The sequence below is a fragment of the Penicillium longicatenatum genome (assembly GCF_028827895.1).
Source record: "Penicillium longicatenatum strain IBT 33135 chromosome Unknown contig_1_segment0_segment0, whole genome shotgun sequence".
NCBI lineage: Eukaryota > Fungi > Ascomycota > Eurotiomycetes > Eurotiales > Aspergillaceae > Penicillium > Penicillium longicatenatum.
In genome coordinates, this window is record NW_026643119.1 from 1,677,199 (window position 1) to 1,690,853 (window position 13,655).

The following is a 13,655-nucleotide window of genomic DNA, read 5'->3' on the forward strand; positions in this document are numbered from 1 at the left end:
TAGGACGTAAACTTCAAAAGTTTGCCACCTCGTTTTTCTTCAACTCCCACCTCTAGAACCACTTATGGCCTCCTTCGGCTTCCTCCCTCCTTGAGGATGTGTGACGGCCCACGGGGCCGTCCTCCGAGTTGTAGATTGCAGGGGCTTGTGGTTCCGCTGATGGCATGCAGTGAGGACTTGAAGCTTGGACAGGAAACGGAAGGTTGCGGTCGGTTTGACACGTGTCAAAGCAGGTGAGGTCGAAATAGGATGAGGCTGAAATATGCAAGGTAGACGATGGGAAGGTTGAGGGCGTTAAGGTTTGGGGTCAGTGAGAGTGGTTGGCGGAGTGATGACCGATGGGGGGTGAACGAGAGAAAGGGAAAGTGGATCAGATTTAGTTCAGAGGTTGAGATCGCACGCGACAACGGAAATTGATGTCAGATTTAACGCAGGAAGAATGAGATCTGGGGAGAAATACAGTGGAGAGAACAGCGTCATATGCAGGAGGGGAAGGAAGTTGATCTAGACCGCTCCCGTGCTACTCCACTAACGGCTTCAACTACGCGGCAGTTGTCATGGTCTGTGCGATTGATCATTTAGTTTAATTAATTTATCTACTGAGAATTGATGGAATTTGTCAATAAAAATTCTGGTTGGATCTACAGGGTCTAAAGGCCGTTTAAACTAGAGCTGTGGATGTATAACTTATTTGGGAGCCTCAGGCCACGGAGGATAAACCATCGGCAGGACTTCTGGATCTTGTTCCGGCCAATTAGCGCGGATTGTGCTCATCAGTTCAGTATTGACGATACGGTATCCAGCCGGTGTCAGATGCAACCCTAGTTCTCGGTTAGTGAGGCGGGAACTTGACGTCTTAAAGTGATACGCACCATCGGTGAAAAGACTACCGAACGCCTCATTGTTAGGCGCGTCTCGAGATCCAATGAGAGGTCGTCCGTCCTCCCAGCCAACCGAGGCCATGAATGCAGACCAAATATCCACGACTGGGATATTCAGCGATGCGCCTAGCTCCCTCATCCCCTCAGCGTAGGTCTTTGTAAGAGCAGCAGTCCGACTGGGGTGAACAGTGTTCTTAGAGTTGTCAAAGCCCTCCAGTTGATACTCATTGACTGGCGGGGGAGTAATGAAAATAATGTGGGGGTTCTGAGCAAGCATTGCTGGATGTTGGACAATATCCGTCAGGTTCTGCTTATATTGCTCCAGAGGCACATGCTGATTGTGCCCAGGGACCGCGGCATCATTGGCGCCGAAGAAAATGGCCTATAGGTTTTATGAGTCAATGAAGTATGATTAGAGAGCTGGACCAACACTTACTATGAACCGTACGGTAGCAATTTGAGGTGATGGGAAGAATTGAGGAAAGACTTTGATAGCATGGGCAGTGGAATATCCCCTGTTGTTTGTTAGGCCAATGGCAAGATTTACGGGTTTTTGCACGCTTACGAAAATCCACGGTTGAGCACGTCCAACTTGCGACAGTATACTATGGACATAGTTAGCAGAGAGTCACTCATTCTAGAACAGATTGACTTACCGTCTTGCAATGCTGGCTCAAAGCCAAATCCCAGGTCCTGATTACAGGACATTTGGGTGATCGAGTCCCCAAAGAGGAGGAATTGATCATAAGGCTTGCCGATAACGCCGTCAGATCTAGTCATGGTGACGAATCCGAGTGCAGATAAAAAATAATAATAAGATAAAAACCTCAATAGCAAAGTTTGCTCTGTTGAGAGGATATATGTCAGGTTTTAAAGCTTTGGTGAAAGGTGGTGGGGGTTATGCTCCGTGGACAAAACGGAGTGGACCGATCTTATCGTGGTTTCTCCACCAATTGCAGACTAGTGCTTCATGGAGCTTCTACGGAGTACACTTGACATGAATAGTAATCGATAAAACCACTTCCCTATCCCGATTCTACAATAAGTAGAATCGAACAGAGCATGGGCAACCCCGTATGTAAAAGCTGAGTAAACATTTCGGAGAACCAGGCATAGGAACTAGTACAGACCAATCACAGCCCCCACTAAAAGCGGTTACACATCGGCCAATAACACCCAGATTGGAGCGAATCACGTCGCTACTGCGTACGGATCGATCTTATGCACGTTTAATCCCCATAATCTGCCGAGAGTTGTATGGGTGCCCAAAGCTTATAAGCGACCAGCAGAGTTCCAATAGTGCATCACGTACCTACATCTCCAACCTACCAGCACCAGTCTATATCCACATTTGATGGCTATTCCCACACCAAAGCAAGTCTTTGCGCAAGCCACCGCCTCTTGAGGGGAACTTGAGCCCCACCGCCAAGTGATCGACTCGGATCAGGGTGGTCAGTCAAGTGGCGAGCATCACGCCGCACAAATGTCTCAGTGGTTCTCTTTTCCGGAGGGGATTTCGGCAAATGACCTATGGTCGCCTTTCTTCCGGGGGTCATTCACCGGCTTTGATGACAGGGATTCTGAAGTGTCTAAAAGCAAAGTCAGGATTGGTAGAGTCCCAAAGACATCTGTCATACACCGCTCAGGCCGACCAGTATAACCCAACGTCATGGGAGTATATTGGGCGTAGCTCCCCGCATCGGACCCTCTTCTTCAATACTCCAATAGGATGACGGGTAGGAAACGGGTTCCGTAGAATGGCATCCCGAGCAGGGGTCAAAGGAGCTTCGAAACGTATTAGGCATGCAGGAAAAAGCTAAACGGTTGACATATCAAATCAAATCAAATTAAATATGCATCCTAGGCCGCACAGAATGCGCAAAGAAATATATTAAACAGCGAATGATGTGGATTAAGGGATTCAATACGCGGTGGGTCCGTCCTCACCTGACGCGTCCCCATCATCTGCAACCCGCACTGGACTTCTTTTAGAGCTCTTGAGACCCTTGAAGTAGTGTGCGGGCCATGAATTTTGGTAAGTTCCAAGCTTCTTTCTTCTATATCCCCATTCTACACGCCCTCATGCAGACCCTTCCCATGGTGTCGCACCCGGGGTTTAACCGCATCTAACTGCATAAACATTAGGCATCGGCACTGTACCCCGAAGCATACACGCTTCTGAACCCCACGATGCCACGTTCCGTCCCGCAGTTGACCTCACATGGTGAGCCGGACGAAGCTCAAATCGATTCTCCTGCCTCCCGCACAGCGCCCCCATCACCAACCGCTCACCGCCGTCGAAGCTACCTCTCCGAAGAGCACACGGGCTACCAATCGCTAGACTCGCATCTCGAGATCACCGAAGCTACCAGTCTCCTAGGTCCACCCGAGGATCCACAACGCCGGGTACCGCGGCGCTCATATACGAGTATCTCGGGGACTTCGGGTCCAGAATCTTTGCGGTATCTCCTGGGTGCAGGGAACTTGCGTCGCAGAGGCAACCACAGTCGAGCAGGTTCAACGAGGAAGCGATTTAGTCGGCGGAACAGTTTTGTAGATGAGGGGGAGATCGAGGATGAGGAGGAAGACCGCCCGGCCAGTTTACCGCCATCGACCAAAAATGGACTAACGGCATCGTCATTCTTGGATGAACGGACCTGGTATGACCAGTTTACTTCGACGGATTGGGTGCATGACAGTATTGCCGATGGAGCACGTCTGCGACAATTACGGCGCCGGAAGGATCTCCGCGGCCGGTTGCTGTCGTGGTTTGACGGCGCTCAGGGGTGGATTCTTGTAGCCTTGACTGGCTGCATCACGGCAGCGATTGCCTATTTTGTGGACGTGACGGAGGATAGGATATTCGATGCGAAGTTTGGATTCTGCACTTCTCGCTGGTTTGAGAGTCAGAGTAAATGCTGTGAGGGGGCGTCACCCTGTGACGACTGGCGACCCTGGACGCGGATCTTCAGGTCCTCTAGGCCAGATGATGAAGGCGTGGATTTTGTCATGTTTGTTGTATGGGTGGTTGTTCTCGCAATGATTTCGTGTGGTCTAACCCTGCTCACGAAGACTGTTGTTCCATCTTCAGTTTCTTTATCCACTCTTGACGAAAATCTTGGGGCCGAGTCGGGTGGGCAGTATAATTCTGCTGGCAATGGCTCGCCACAGTCTGTTACAAGTCCCCATGGAACATTCCCTAACGCTCCTTCACGCCCGGCAATGGTCTACTATTCCGCTGCTGGTAGTGGAGTGGCTGAAGTAAAGGTGATCAACAGTGGTTTTGTCCTCCACGGGTACCTGGGATTGAAAACCCTGGTCATCAAAACTATAGCTCTGATCTTTAGTGTTTCATCTGGACTGAGTCTAGGAAAAGAGGGTCCTTACGTCCACATTGCCACTTGTGTTGGCAATATTGCTTGCCGTTTATTTGCCAAGTACAACCAGAATGATGGCAAAAGGCGTGAGGTGCTGAGTGCAAGTGCGGCGAGTGGTGTGGCCGTTGCCTTTGGTGCGCCCATCGGTGGTGTTCTTTTCAGTCTGGAAGAAGTCAGCTACTATTTCCCACCAAAGACTCTCTTCCGAACCTTCTTCTGTTGCATTGCGGCTACTCTATCACTGAAATTCCTCAACCCTTATGGCACAGGAAAAGTGGTTCTGTTTGAAGTGCGGTACCTCACAGATTGGGAATTCTTCGAGCTCTTCATATTCATCTTCCTCGGCATACTTGGCGGTGCAGCTGGTGCCCTGTTTATCAAAGCCTCCAGTCTATGGGCACGCTCATTCCGTGGGATCCCTGCAATCAAGCGCTGGCCGATGCTAGAAGTCTTCCTTGTGGCAGTCTTAACCGGCGTGATCAGCTTTTGGAATCGATATACCAAATTGCCTGTCACGGAGCTTTTATTAGAGATAACCAGTCCCTGCGAAAAGATTTCTCAAGATGGCACTGGACTATGTCCTCGCGAAGAGGATATACTGCAAACCATCCAGTATCTCTTGGTTGCCTTCATTATTAAGAGCTTTTTAACCGTTGTTACCTTTGGTATCAAGGTACCAGCCGGTATCTACGTTCCATCCATGGTGGTCGGAGGTCTGATGGGCCGAATCGTTGGCCATGTTGTTCAATACTGGGTAGCGAAGAACCCGACATTCTTCTTGTTTAACTCCTGTCCCGCCGTTCGTGGACTCGAGTCATGCGTGACGCCAGGTGTATACGCACTGGTTGCTGCAGGTGCCACCATGTGTGGGGTGACTCGACTCTCAGTCACATTACCTGTCATCCTTTTCGAATTGACAGGAAGTCTGGACCATGTCCTTCCGTTTTCCCTCGCTGTCCTTTGCGCAAAATGGACCGCAGATGCGATAGAGCCACGCTCCATCTATGTAAGCCATGCCCGATCACGTTGCATGAAACACAGAGCTAACAATAAACAGGACTTCCTTACCGATATGAACGCCTATCCTTTCCTTGACAGCAAACTTCAGCCACTGAGCGATGCCGAGCTGGGTGATATCGTCCGACCTGTGCGCAAAGACCGCATGATTGATATCTCGAACTCACCCTTCGTTGCCGCAACGGAACTCCGTTTGAAACTCGAGCACCTTTTAATGGCCGGTGAACTGGATAGCGGCCTGCCAATTCTGCGAGAAGGTGTCTTGGCAGGTTTGATTCCAGCTCCAGATCTGGAGTTTGCACTTGACACCCTCGAAGATGAGGAGAACACACTTTGTCTGATGGCAATGGATGCTTCTATTGCCGTCTATGACAGTGACCACGAAGGTACCCTGCAGGAAGATTTTACGCGGTACATAGATCCTGTAAGTGACGATCCTCTACTACTGTCTTTCCTATGCTAACATATCTTTTTCAACTAGGCTCCTGTTTCCCTCGATGTACATTCTCCTATCGATTTGGTATACCAGTGCTTTGCCAAGCTGGGCCTGCGATATCTGTGTGTACTTCAGAATGGCCACTATGCCGGCCTAGTACACAAAAAGGCATTTGTGAAATTTATGAAGGAGAACGAGTAACAATCTGCCTTAGGTTGATTGCATTTGTTTTGACTTGAGCCTGGCGTTTCGGCCTGGCAGTTTGATTTTCCATTTCTTTGACATCTTGCATAGCATTGCACATTCTCTCGCTACTTCCTTTTTGCCTTGATTATCGGCAATGTTTATAGAACTCACCGTGCATAGCCAGTTGGCATTCTGATTTCACATTTTACGACAATTGCAGCATATTTGGACTCGACCCTCAAGAATGATATCATGATACAAATGCATTCCATATACCAAATTATGCCACGATATCCCCAGATACATATCAATCCAACTTCTCAAACCCAACCATCTGAACCTCAACTTCTCCCTCCCGCTTCCACTCCCCAGTAACTTCCTCTCCCACCCACTCGCTCAACTCCTCAGGACTAGCACTCCTCCACCCATTCCCCTGCATACTATCCAAAGGCCAAAAAGTATCACACTCATACGGCACCTCAGCTCCGCCTTCAGGCTTCCTCACAACATTAGTCATAACAACCCTAACAGGCCTTGACCCAAACTCCATCCGTAATGCAGCCCCATAAATCTCCGCACCACCAATGACAAAAATCTTCCCCAGTTTCCCCGAAGACCCATAAACAGAATCCAGCTCAGAGAGCGCCGCATCCAAGCTAGGCGTCACAAGCGCATCCGTAACCGGCTCTTCGCCCACAACATCCCCAGCAGATTCCGCTGCCTTAGCAGCAATCTTCGCCTTTCGCGCTTCAAGCTCTTGTAACACGCCCTCACGGACAGAACCAGTCGTATCACGCGTGATCACCACGCTGATACGCTTCGCTAGGGGGCGTAGACTCTTCGGGACAGAATCGTAGGTTTTCCGACCCATTATTATTGCGTTGGTGGTTCCAGGTACTGGGGGACGAGATGTTACGCGTGCGAAGAAGGACATGTCTGTTTTTATGCGGGGCCAGGGGAGGGTGCCTTTTAGGCCTATTCCGAGGCGGGTTTCGTGGTCTGGTGTTGACGCGACGCGGATTGGGGTTGTCGCGACGATTAGGGTGAGGGGGGGGGAATTGAGCTGGTGGCTTTTGGTGGTGGCATTTTGGATCTTTGATTTTGACTTTGCGTCAAGTTAAGTGCTGGTGGTTCCTGGACTTGAGGGGTTGGATGTAGGTTAATGGGGGTTGATGGGAAGAAAAGTTGATTATCTGATTGCTTATCGGGCCCCGCGTGGGGTTATGTGGTTTTATGCATTGTGAGACCGGGATTTAGAGTTGTAGTCAATGCATGTTAAAATGGAGTATTACTTAGCGTACATATATTTGAATAATCAAGTCAAAATGCTCAGGCCGATAAAAGTTTTAAGTGCACTATTAGTGGAAGCTAATCTACCAGACATCCTGCTTAGGAGTAATGAAATATGATAAAAACGGATGAATGCAAGGACAGGCACACAGCAGAGGCACGGTAGACAAAGAATAATGTAAGAGGAATGAATGAATCAAATAAAAATTGAATAGGATTGGTATACAAAATCACAGTAACCATAACGCCTCAAACCCCGAAATCCCATAGCTCCCACAAATGCTCCACATATGCTCCGTCAATAACCTGAAAACTCCATGGTCAAATACACGCAATAGGGCATTTTCACCATCCTACTTCTCAGGAGCAAGCTTCAACAGACTATTCTTCCTGAGAGCCTTCTCCACAGCAAGGACATCCTTGTCTAACTTCTCACGGCGCTCCACATCACGCTCGTCCTCGCCAATGGTATCAAGCTTCCCGAACAACCACATTTCCTTCATGGTACGGGTGAGGGAGAGAAGATCCTCGGCGGCACGGATCTAGATGAGGACAAGGAATGAGCAAATCGCCAGACAAGGGAATACTAGAAGTGCGAGAAGAAGGGAGTTTGGAGCAATCGCAAGCCATACATACCAAAGCGGTCGACTCCACGTCAATTTGGTAGGTCTCCACAGCAGTGGCTGTGTGACTTGGGTTCTCGACCTAGAAGAGCTGGTTAGTGACCTGGGTGTTTGCTGCGCCAGTGGATCCTTACGGTCGCGGTGGCCATGATATTCTCGTACCGCTGCAGCAGCTGGGAAATGTCGGCATTGATGCGGTCTGAGGAATTCCGTCAGCCATGGTTTGCTCATCAAAATGGGAACATTGGTGACTTACTGTGCAGAGCCTTGGCGGTAGGCTGGGAATCCATTTTGGTAGTGTTTCTCGAATGCTTTCCCGGGTTCCTTGAGGTCCTCGTGCTTGAGCCTGGGGTAACTGTGCTTGCGCTTTATTTTGCGCTTGTTGACTTTGGGTCCTCGAGGTCGGAATTGATGCCAACGGCTTCGGAGGGGAAAGCTTCGACCTCGGGGAAGACGGGCTGTTGATCTTTGGAGGCCATCGCGATAAGATAAACGGGCGGTGAGCGAGGCTTGAAAGTGGGGATATATATCACGTGAAAATAGCGAGTGGGAGCTCACATGACCAATAAGGTACATGTATCCGTTTTAAACATGTACCTGTACCATCCTGCGACATGACTACAGGAATAGAATAAACCTGAATCATAAATAATTGAGGTTCTTGTATTAGAGGGCTTGCTTCTATGCTTCAATTCTTTTCTTTGATTGGCATGGCTTGACTAGTATCCCAAAGCTGATGTCACTCCGAAGCAATGTTAATCCTAATCTTCAATCTCATTTGCTCCCCATTGCAGTAATGTAATTGGTTTATCGAACGTATTTAGACTGTGGAAAGTTAGTAAATGTTTATTTTGACGTTGCGTGTATTGAATACGTACCATGAATCTCTTGTGGAAATCAGAGCGCAGCAGATCCTAGAAACTATGTTAGTATGCGTAAATAAGGAAATTAGCATTTGTAGACTCACGTTGACAAACTCCTTGCCATCCTGCTTCTCAGTGCCTCGAGCCTGGTTCTTGAAAACAACATCATCGTCCCACCGGCGCTTCATATTGAAATCCTGTGTATTAAGAAGTGGGTTTCCCCGAGCAATGTCGACTTCTCTTTGCTCCTCTTCTTCAGCCGCCCGTTCTTGTTCCTGTAAAAAATTAGCGCCAGCCTGAACAGAATCCACCCATGAATAGAAGACCACAAACCTCTTTCTCTTTCTGCGCTAATCGCTCCTTCTTGATCTGCTCCAGCTCGCGCATCAACGCAGCCTCATCATCATCGTCATCGCTATCCTCCTCCTCACTACTATCCTCTTCTGACCCATCAGAATCTGCATCCAGGTCACGCGTCTCTTCTAAAATCCGCCGCCGTTTCGCCTCAGGGTCCTCGGATTCGCCCTCCCCGGCCTCCGCATCGACGGGAGCGGACTCGAGCTGTCGCTTGGGTGTCTGCTCTGCAGCAGCTGTGTCGTCAACGGGAACACCGTTCTTCTTGGCAAAGTGCGCGGCCTCGGCCTTCAGGAGCTCTGCGCGCAAGTCACGGACTTCGGTATCGGCGTCACCACCTTGTCCGGGTTGTCTGGGCGATGTTAGTAGCTGGAGGTGCGATCGCGATGGCGGGTTTTGCGTACCGGACTTTCAGATGTGTGTGTGCAGGGAGGAGACGCTGGTGATATGCTGGGCCTCTGAGGGCCTCTTTGCCTTGCGCCTGGTTTCATTAGTATTTCATTCGGACGGGAGTTGGAGTGGTCGTACAGGATCAAAGGTAGGTCTGTGAGCTGGAAGGTGTTAGTTTCCTAGAGACGGAAGTGAAGATATAGAGATTGACATACCGGTCGTCATATTGTGAGTGGTGTGAGATGTGAGGTTGAGAAGTGATCTCTGGAAGGTTGATCTTGAAGGCTTGGCGCCGGAGCTGGCGATAGGCCGCCGCCAACTGGACTGGTCATGTGATGATCTGGGAAATTCACCGCAACAAAGTAATCCCGACCCGAGGTATACGAAGATTTGGTCGTGGATGTGAGCTTTTTACTATGTTCTGAACCACGTCCTGAAGAGTCCAGACGTTCATATGGTATACCTATAGCAGCAAGAAACTCAGTTGATCAGATGAAATCTATCAATGTAACTTCAAGGCGTATCTCCAACACGAATTTGTGGGGTGTAACTCCATGGCCCACAATTTGGTCTCTAATTTACACTTTATCTAACTACTCAGTACCTCCTTCCTAGATTATCGCAACTTCCTGTTATCCTCGGGGATGGTATGCTAGTATGTGTTGACCCGTGATCTCAAACTCGGCACTTGCCGTTTCAAGGCCGAGCCCTCGGGAGCTAGAGGGTCACACCGAGTGATCGTCGCTCCGCTTTGCTTATCCGTCCAAACTACTACTACTTCATCCTCGATGCATTTCTTAAATATTTTATCGATATGGCAGATATGAGCCCATGATCAGCAGAGACCGACTCTCAACTTTTGTCCGTTCTACGCTTTAACTTTTCTGCATGTCCACCATGAATTCATTATCTGAAAAACCAGACGCGCCTCCAGAAGACTGGACAACCGACAAAGAGAATCCCCGAAACTGGCCCAAGCTCCGCAAGGTAGCTACAGGCCTGATCGTCTGCGCAATCGGCTTCACAACAACGCTCGGCGCGTCGATCTACTCACCCGGTCACACAGAAGTACAACATGAATTCCACGTATCAGCAACCATATCACTCTTGCCACTATCGGCATACTCTCTCGGCCTTGCCTTTGGTCCTATGATTTCTTCACCATTATCCGAAGCCTTTGGTCGCAGATTTGTGTACCTGGCTACCCTCCCGCTGTGCGATATCTTCATCCTCGCCACGGGATTCTCACGCGGGATCGTTTCGTTGACGGTCTGTCGTTTTTTTGCCGGTTTCTTTGCTGCTCCTGGTGTTTCAGTTGCCGCTGCTGTGATTTCTGATTTTACGGCGCCGGAAAAGCGGCTTGTGCCTCTTGCGGGGTACTATGCGATGCCGTGGCTTGGAAGTGCGATCGGGCCGTTGATTGGGGATTTCATTGTGCAGGCTAAGGGGTGGAGATGGACTGCTTGGATTATTTTGTTTATGGCCGCTGCTTTTCATCCGCCTGTGTTGTTTTTGAGGGAGTCGTATAAAGCGACGATTTTGCAAAGGAGGGGTAAGAGGAGGGGTTCGGAGAAGTCGGGGGAGATTTCAGATGGTGAGGATGTGAGGTTGATGCAGACTTTGCGGAAGTTTATTACTTCGACTATCGTCAGGCCGTTGCACATGCTCATAACTGAGCCATTGGTTGGGTTTATCTGTTTATATACGGGTTTCCAGTTTGCGCTGCTATAAACCTTCATCGTCGCCAGCCCGTGGGTTTTCAAAACCATCTATGGATTCTCTATGAGTGCGCAGGGCCTCTCATTTCTCGGAATGGTAGGTGGATGCATGGTTGCGCCGTTTATTCTCATTGCGTTGGACTATTTCCTGCGTATCCGGAACAAGCTACGATCAAGCTCAGAGCCATTCAGCCCCGAAAACAAACTCCGCAATGCACTGTATGGGAGCTTCATACTTCCGATCGCTCTATTCTGGTTTGGCTGGAGCGCCAAGTCTTCCGTCCACTGGATATGTCCGATCTTGGCGCAAGCACTCGCCTTCGTCGGCAGTTATCTCATCTATGTGCCGTGCAGTCTGTATATGGTGGATGTTTATGGCGCAAAGTACAGCGCTTCATCTAATGGAGCTTCTTCATTCTCCCGGTATACGCTTTCGGCTGCTTTCCCCCTCTTTGTGACGCAGATGTATGAAAAGCTGGGCGTGGGGTGGGCATCGAGTCTTCTGGGATTTCTAGCATTGGGTATGGCACCTATCCCTTGGGTATTCTATCATTATGGGCCTGTTTTACGGAGTAGGAGTTCTTATGAGCATGGTACTTGATTGGTACCGATACACAAAAAGATGTACCACTTGGTCTAAGACTACATGAAGATAGAAATACAGGGTTAAACTTATGCAAAACACTTGTTTTGGTCATTATCATCTCGTCATAATCTTCATTATTATACAGGAAATGGTCCATCCTCCATCAAGTAGCTTTGGCATCACTGGAATCGAAGAATGCTTCGTTGCGTCCAGACAGGATGATGCAAGCTTTCCAGCAATACTCAGTCTTAAGACTAAGGGTCATTGCAATGACTCAAGGGCACAAGCCCGGAGTGATGGATGGCAGCAGACAGGAACTTCATGTGAAGCCCTGACTCAAGTGCCGTATAGTGGATTGTCTTCAGTAAGAAGAAAGTAGATTCAAGGCAAGAAAACCCGAAAAGCTCAAGCCACCACATAGACAGTAGCAGAAGGAGTCCACTGAGTAACAGTAGGCTGAAGTTCATGAATATCCTGCGCAACCAACATATTCCACTCATTCCTCGTAATAGGCGTAACATCCGAAGCGGACAAAGGCGTCTTTGGGCCCCGCTTCGAATAAAACGAAGACTTAGCCGGTGGCGGGTTCTTTCTCACGCGCACCAACCGAATAGGCGAATTCTTCGAGTTCTCAGCCGTAACCCTCGAAGGCAAAATGATCGCATCAGTCTTATGTGTACTCTTATACGCAGAAGCAATGGCGGTGAGTAACTCATCCCTCACATCCAATTGCTCATAGACCCGATGAAAGAACGCTTTGCTGAACGGGCGACCTTGGAAATCGCCCATTAACCGGTGCAGAAGCGTTACGGCCGAGATCATGGCTTGGTCTTCTGGACGGGGATTTGGTCTGCTGGAGAGGACGCAGAGACGACGTTTGAATGTGTAGATGCGGTCCATGTTTAGGAGAGTAAGACCTTCTTGGCTGAAGAGGACTTCGTTTTGGAGAATGGATTGTTGGACTAGGTATTCGTTTGCTAGGCGTTCGTGGTAGCTGCGGTCTAGTGCTTCGCTCCAGCTTGTGCCTAGGGAGTATTTGCGGGCGCCTTTGGCAATTGCGCGTTTGAGGATCTGAGTGGAGTCTTGGTCGAGGTTTGTGATTGGGATGACCATTAGGTCTGAGGCTTGGCCGGTTGGGAAGGGTTTACCACGGCCGACGAGAAGAGTGACGTGCATCATTCTTTGTTGGAGTTTTGAGGAGATGTATTCCAGGGCTGGGAGGATTGTTGGGAGCACGGCTTCGGAGTCGAAGTTGAAGGATGGGGAGAGGGGTGGAGAGATCATTTCGGTTGTGAGGCGGATAGGGGAGCTGGGGACGTAGATGCCCGATGGGCGAGGTAGACGCATGACGCCCATTATGAAGATGTATGAGAATGCCGAAAAATCAAAGGAGAGTGGATTATAATATAGGATTGTTAGGGAGTGGATTCCCTTTCGCTGGAGAGAATATAGAACGAGAGGCGACTCAGACCCTGATATAGTTGGCGATGCAGGGAAATCCCCGCATCTAAGCTGATATCTTAACATAGAAAGCTCCTTAATTAACTCCATTTTTAGGTCCGCAATGTTGCTAATCATAGTAAATTCTGTAACAGCCGAACGCCAATCACAGCCCTCAATGGATCTCAGGGAGTAGACTCCTCCAATCACCCCGCGTGGATATTAACAAGGGTATTAATATCTCTAACCGCTGAGGCGTTCATCCGCCAACCATCGTTCAATCCTTGACCCACTCACCACGAACTTATGCAAGCCACCACACGCTAGCACAGGGCCACAGCACCCACTCTTAAAGTCCAACAATCCACCCGTCCTCCGGCTCGTAATCGTTTATTGTTGATAGTAGGGGGCCCTCGCTCAAGCTAATTTCCACTAACCAGGATCCTGGTGCCTCAAGCTCCTAATGATAGGCTAGAATGCCTTCTTTTTCTTGA

General features: G+C 49.3%; 7 protein-coding genes across 7 annotated transcripts; 2 read left to right on the forward strand and 5 right to left on the reverse strand.

The window, feature by feature from the left end:
• Positions 1-687: 687 nt before the first annotated feature.
• On the reverse strand, positions 688-1,661 carry N7484_001413 (SGNH/GDSL hydrolase family protein; the record flags this gene model as incomplete). Its single annotated transcript, XM_057111833.1, has 4 exons — positions 688-1,263; positions 1,318-1,396; positions 1,447-1,486; positions 1,538-1,661. The coding sequence occupies 4 exons, from the start codon at positions 1,659-1,661 to the stop codon at positions 688-690; spliced, it is 819 nt and encodes a 272-aa protein (XP_056976570.1).
• Positions 1,662-3,071: 1,410 nt separating this feature from the next.
• Positions 3,072-5,912, forward strand: N7484_001414 (putative voltage-gated chloride channel (ClcA); the record flags this gene model as incomplete). Its single annotated transcript, XM_057111834.1, has 3 exons — positions 3,072-5,264; positions 5,316-5,699; positions 5,757-5,912. The coding sequence occupies 3 exons, from the start codon at positions 3,072-3,074 to the stop codon at positions 5,910-5,912; spliced, it is 2,733 nt and encodes a 910-aa protein (XP_056976571.1).
• A 292-nt stretch (positions 5,913-6,204) lies between these two features.
• On the reverse strand, positions 6,205-6,831 carry N7484_001415 (dihydrofolate reductase; the record flags this gene model as incomplete). Its single annotated transcript, XM_057111835.1, has 1 exon — positions 6,205-6,831. One exon carries the CDS (start codon positions 6,829-6,831, stop codon positions 6,205-6,207), a length of 627 nt encoding a protein of 208 aa, XP_056976572.1.
• Positions 6,832-7,540: 709 nt separating this feature from the next.
• Positions 7,541-8,100, reverse strand: N7484_001416 (RNA polymerase II mediator complex head subunit MED22; the record flags this gene model as incomplete). Its single annotated transcript, XM_057111836.1, has 4 exons — positions 7,541-7,729; positions 7,824-7,892; positions 7,945-8,009; positions 8,067-8,100. The coding sequence occupies 4 exons, from the start codon at positions 8,098-8,100 to the stop codon at positions 7,541-7,543; spliced, it is 357 nt and encodes a 118-aa protein (XP_056976573.1).
• Positions 8,101-8,617: 517 nt separating this feature from the next.
• N7484_001417 (spliceosome-associated CWC15 family protein) lies at positions 8,618-9,642 on the reverse strand (the record flags this gene model as incomplete). The annotated part of the gene is made up of 7 exons (XM_057111837.1): positions 8,618-8,635; positions 8,689-8,724; positions 8,778-8,948; positions 9,007-9,379; positions 9,432-9,508; positions 9,556-9,578; positions 9,633-9,642. The coding sequence occupies 7 exons, from the start codon at positions 9,640-9,642 to the stop codon at positions 8,618-8,620; spliced, it is 708 nt and encodes a 235-aa protein (XP_056976574.1).
• Positions 9,643-10,305: 663 nt separating this feature from the next.
• Positions 10,306-11,736, forward strand: N7484_001418 (MFS transporter; the record flags this gene model as incomplete). The annotated part of the gene is made up of 2 exons (XM_057111838.1): positions 10,306-11,019; positions 11,212-11,736. The coding sequence occupies 2 exons, from the start codon at positions 10,306-10,308 to the stop codon at positions 11,734-11,736; spliced, it is 1,239 nt and encodes a 412-aa protein (XP_056976575.1).
• A 390-nt stretch (positions 11,737-12,126) lies between these two features.
• N7484_001419 (uncharacterized protein) lies at positions 12,127-13,077 on the reverse strand (the record flags this gene model as incomplete). Its single annotated transcript, XM_057111839.1, has 1 exon — positions 12,127-13,077. The coding sequence occupies one exon, from the start codon at positions 13,075-13,077 to the stop codon at positions 12,127-12,129; it is 951 nt and encodes a 316-aa protein (XP_056976576.1).
• Positions 13,078-13,655: the final 578 nt, after the last annotated feature.